Genomic DNA, 3,858 nt, shown 5'->3' on the forward strand with positions numbered 1-3,858 from the left:
TTTTCATTTTTCTTTTTAATATTTCTTAAATATTTCTTTCTTGTAAATTTCCATTTTTAAACTCGCTCTGTCTCCTTCTTCTTACCCCAGCCTATATCTTGACAAAGGATCACAAATTTCCTCCAAGGAAACACTAGATTACCACAGAGGCAACTGTAAACAGCACAGGTAACGGGAAAGAGACAAAATGTTTGTACACAAAAAAATAACAGCAAAGAGCTGGAAAAATCTTTAAAAACCACAAAATAACTGCACACAAATAAATTACAGATAAATAATGAATGGCTACAAAGGGGTATAATAAAGTCACATAAGTACAACAAAAAAAATACAATTTTTAAAGTAAAATGTTTACGTTTTTTAAGCGCCCCGTGTCTGCAGTACCACACTCCGCCCAGTTGGTGGCAGTGTGTTCACCGAAACTGCTGCACACGATTAGCACCAAAGAAGAAGAACAGAAGGCCAGTACCTGCGGTTCCTGTGTTGAGCGCAAATAATAGAAGAAAGCAGCTCGGTGAGGAGGTTTGGGAGCTGGTTTTGAGGGAAATATGACGCTTATTCCGATCATTGATCTATCTGAGTTGAATATATATTGCTAATGTTTTTCTTTAATCCGATTTTTGGCGTTACGAAGCATTTCCGAGCCGTTTTTGTCTGTAGCGAACTTTACACCAAACCCCGTTCAGAAATCTTTTATTTAAGACATCCCGTGTTTTCCAGGCAACACCCAACACACATAGAGCACGACTTCAGTTATGTTACATACGAGTATTGATTCGGAACTTTATATGCAGTATGTTATGACCGCGGTGATCGAAATGTTCAGACTATTTGTGCTTTGTGAAGTGTTCACCGTCATTAAAACCGCCTTAAAGTAGACGTTTTTTAAATGAGGTTTTGTATGTTGTAACTAAGCGCTGCTGTTTGATGCTCCACATCCTCACAGGTTAAATCATGTCCGCTGACCCCAAGATTGCGGAGCTGCTCACTGAGCTCCACCAGCTCATCAAACAGACACAGGTCAGTATTGATCCGCTTTCTTTGTGATTGATCAGGTCAAGCTTTGATCACATCCTAATTACCTGCACTCGGCCCGCTTCAGGAGGAGAGGTCACGCAGTGAACACAACCTGCTCAACATCCAGAAAACACACGAGAGGATGCAGACTGAGAACAAGAGTGAGTGTCAGCAGCTTTGAGCACATGTGCTGAATTGTCGTGTGGTCCTAAACGTGGACGTGTGTCTCCTGCAGCTTCTCCGTACTACCGCACCAAGCTGAGGGGGCTCTACACCACGGCCAAGGCAGACGCTGAGGCGGAGTGCAGGTGAGAGGCCACTGAGCATGACCTTTAACCCTTAAAGATCATGGTGATGTCACTTATATGTTATACAGGAGACTTCCAGTCTCAAGCTTGTTACTGTTTTGTTTAAATAAAGGTTATAAAAATGAAAAAATAAAGGGGGACAGATGCATGAACACCATGACTGAAGCGCAATAAGCAGTAATTTCCTCTGAGTACAGACTGAGACTGTGCTGTTGGAGCCTTTTTAATGACATCATGTGACCAGTAATATGGCTGCTGTGAGGTCACTGCACGAACAGGCGGTCCAACAACCTGAGCTCCAGTTTCCGTTCATGTCGCGTTTCTAGCCTGTTCGTTTTCACATTTTTACTAAGAGTGAGTGAAAAATCACCTTTTTCTTCTTCTTTTGTGTCTTTTCCTTCCGCCTCTCAGCATTCTGCGTCACGCCCTCGATAAGATCGCAGAAATCAAGTCTTTGCTGGAGGAGCGGCGGATAGGTGCGTGTCCGGTATTCGGCCTCTCACATCTGCAGCTGGACTTCCTGTTTCATGTGACACAAAACTCACCTGTCTGTCTGTCTGCAGCTGCAAAGATGGCGGGCGTTTACAGCGACAGTGACCCTCCCAGGAAGACGATGAGGCGTGGCGTCCTCATGACGCTCCTCCAGCAGTCGGCCATGACACTTCCTCTGTGGATCGGGAAGCCGGGGGAGAGGTAGGTGGTACTGCCCCAACGCCGGTGGCCACAATATTGGGCTCTAGTGACGTCCCCACAGCGCCATGGAAACACCTCAGATGGTGTTAAAGAGCAGCTTTGCGTCCCCGCCCAGGCTTCCTGTGAGGTCACGTCTTTATTTCAGGCTTTTTATGCGTTTCTTTCACCATCGCGTTAAACGGTGGTGGTGAGGCATCTTATCTTTAAAATCGAGGACGTCACGTTTATCCGCCGTGTGTCTCTTCTGTTCCCGCCATGAGCAGCGAGCGGCACCGGCTCTTGTCGGTAGCTTGTACCCGATGCTCAGGTGTGCTCCGGCTGACTTTCTGAGGTAGCATCTTCTCTGTGACTCCTCCCTCTCCAGCCCTCCTCCTCTGTGCGGGGCGACCCCTGCGAGCAGCGACTACGTGGCCAAACAGGGAGACAAGGTGGCGGCGAGGGTGAAGAGCGTGGAGGGCGACGAGCAGTGGATCCTGGCTGAGGTGGTCAGCTACAACCATTCCACCAACAAGTAAGAACACGTGACCGTTTTTGGCGACGCCTGCGTGGTGTAATGCGATCATCAGCCTCTGACGCCTCCTCTGCTCCCCCTGCAGGTACGAAGTGGACGACATCGACGAGGAGGGCAAAGAGTGAGTTCCTCTTCGTTATGTTCTCTGACAGGAACAACGTGATGGGCTTTCACGTTACAGCTCGGACTGCAGCGAGGCTTTGTGAGCGAGGCCGAGTACGACTCCCAGCTTTAGCCAGAAGCAAGCGTTTATAGGATTTTAAATCTGCTCTGGTTCTTCGTCTCTTCTCAGTGTTTTCCTTCTCCACCTTTTCCTCTTCGTCTTTCTTCTTAGAGTCGTTCTCGTGCTGCAGATTTTCGTCCCTTCGCCTGTTTTTCGTGGACTTTCCTCCATTTTCAGTTTCCATCGTTATTCAGATCAGTGTACAGACGTTAAAATCAGAGGCTGGTTTATATGGGACGGTTTAAACCTGATTGCCACGCCTCTGACTCATTCATGAATGCAGTGATTGTGGGCGGGGCTCGTATGTTTCAGTGCGCGAAACGTGTGTTGATCTTGCCACAGAGGAGTAAACTGTGCCGGGCTCTGTGGGAGAATCTCAGCAGCTTGTTCTCTAAAAGTGACTAATCTGCTCCTCCTCCTCCTCCTTCTTCTTCTTCTGTGTTTTCTGAGCGAGCAGGCGGCACATGCTGAGCAGACGGCGGATCATCCCTCTGCCGCAGTGGAAAGCCAACCCGGAGACGGACCCTGAGGCGCTGTTCAGTAAGGACCAGCTGGTGCTGGCCCTTTACCCTCAGACCACCTGCTTCTACCGAGCGCTGATCCACACGCCGCCGCACAGGGTGAGGCTCGCCGCACCACAGCTTACGGTTTTATTTTGACAGGTGCGTCTGTGACGGGTCAGCCTCGGCTCAGGGAACGCCGATTAATAAAAGTCTTTTCATGTTTTATCCTCTAGGAGTTTATTCTGTGTAACTTTTATTCCAGAGTCATTAAGCTTCTGCATAGACTGTAGATAAAAGATGCACGTGGCCACTGTCACGTCATCCTCTGGTTTCGAAACATTCGTGTTTTTGTTACTGTGACGTTGGTTTTTGGCGTCGGAAGTGACGGCGCGCCGACTTAGAGCCAAAGCTGATCAGCAGCTCGCCGTGGAGGAGGGTGGGGGCCAAAAACCACTGGGTGATGTCACAGGCACTGCTTCCATCTTCTCTGTACAGTCTGTGGGGATTGACTCATTATAGGAGCCTCTAGTGGACATCAGAGGAACTGCAGCTGCTTCAGCCGCAGAGACAGAAACTGTGACTGAGAGCTGTTAATAAAGTGTG

General features: G+C 48.4%; 1 protein-coding gene across 1 annotated transcript; it reads left to right on the forward strand.

Annotated features, from left to right (window-relative positions):
• The first annotated feature begins 422 nt into the window (after positions 1–422).
• Positions 423–3,852, forward strand: sgf29 (SAGA complex associated factor 29). The gene is made up of 9 exons (XM_084924985.1): positions 423–514; positions 947–1,020; positions 1,103–1,178; positions 1,253–1,325; positions 1,737–1,801; positions 1,889–2,018; positions 2,383–2,529; positions 2,615–2,650; positions 3,210–3,852. The coding sequence occupies exons 2-9, from the start codon at positions 955–957 to the stop codon at positions 3,409–3,411; spliced, it is 795 nt and encodes a 264-aa protein (XP_084781111.1). The 5' UTR covers positions 423–514; positions 947–954; the 3' UTR covers positions 3,412–3,852.
• Positions 3,853–3,858: the final 6 nt, after the last annotated feature.

The sequence above is a fragment of the Perissodus microlepis genome, chromosome 4 (assembly GCF_051167445.1).
Source record: "Perissodus microlepis isolate ML-2025 ecotype Zambia chromosome 4, ASM5116744v1, whole genome shotgun sequence".
Taxonomy (NCBI): domain Eukaryota; kingdom Metazoa; phylum Chordata; class Actinopteri; order Cichliformes; family Cichlidae; genus Perissodus; species Perissodus microlepis.

What these genes read in the sequence shown, in the direction of transcription:
- sgf29 (XM_084924985.1), top strand. Translation starts at nt 955, where the DNA reads ATGTCCGCTGACCCCAAGATTGCGGAGCTGCTCACTGAGCTCCACCAG. An exon ending in GATGCAGACTGAGAACAAGA is followed by an intron (nt 1,179 to 1,252) that starts GTGAGTGTCAGC and finishes TGTCTCCTGCAG; the next exon opens with CTTCTCCGTACTACCGCACC. An exon ending in GCTGGAGGAGCGGCGGATAG is followed by an intron (nt 1,802 to 1,888) that starts GTGCGTGTCCGG and finishes GTCTGTCTGCAG; the next exon opens with CTGCAAAGATGGCGGGCGTT.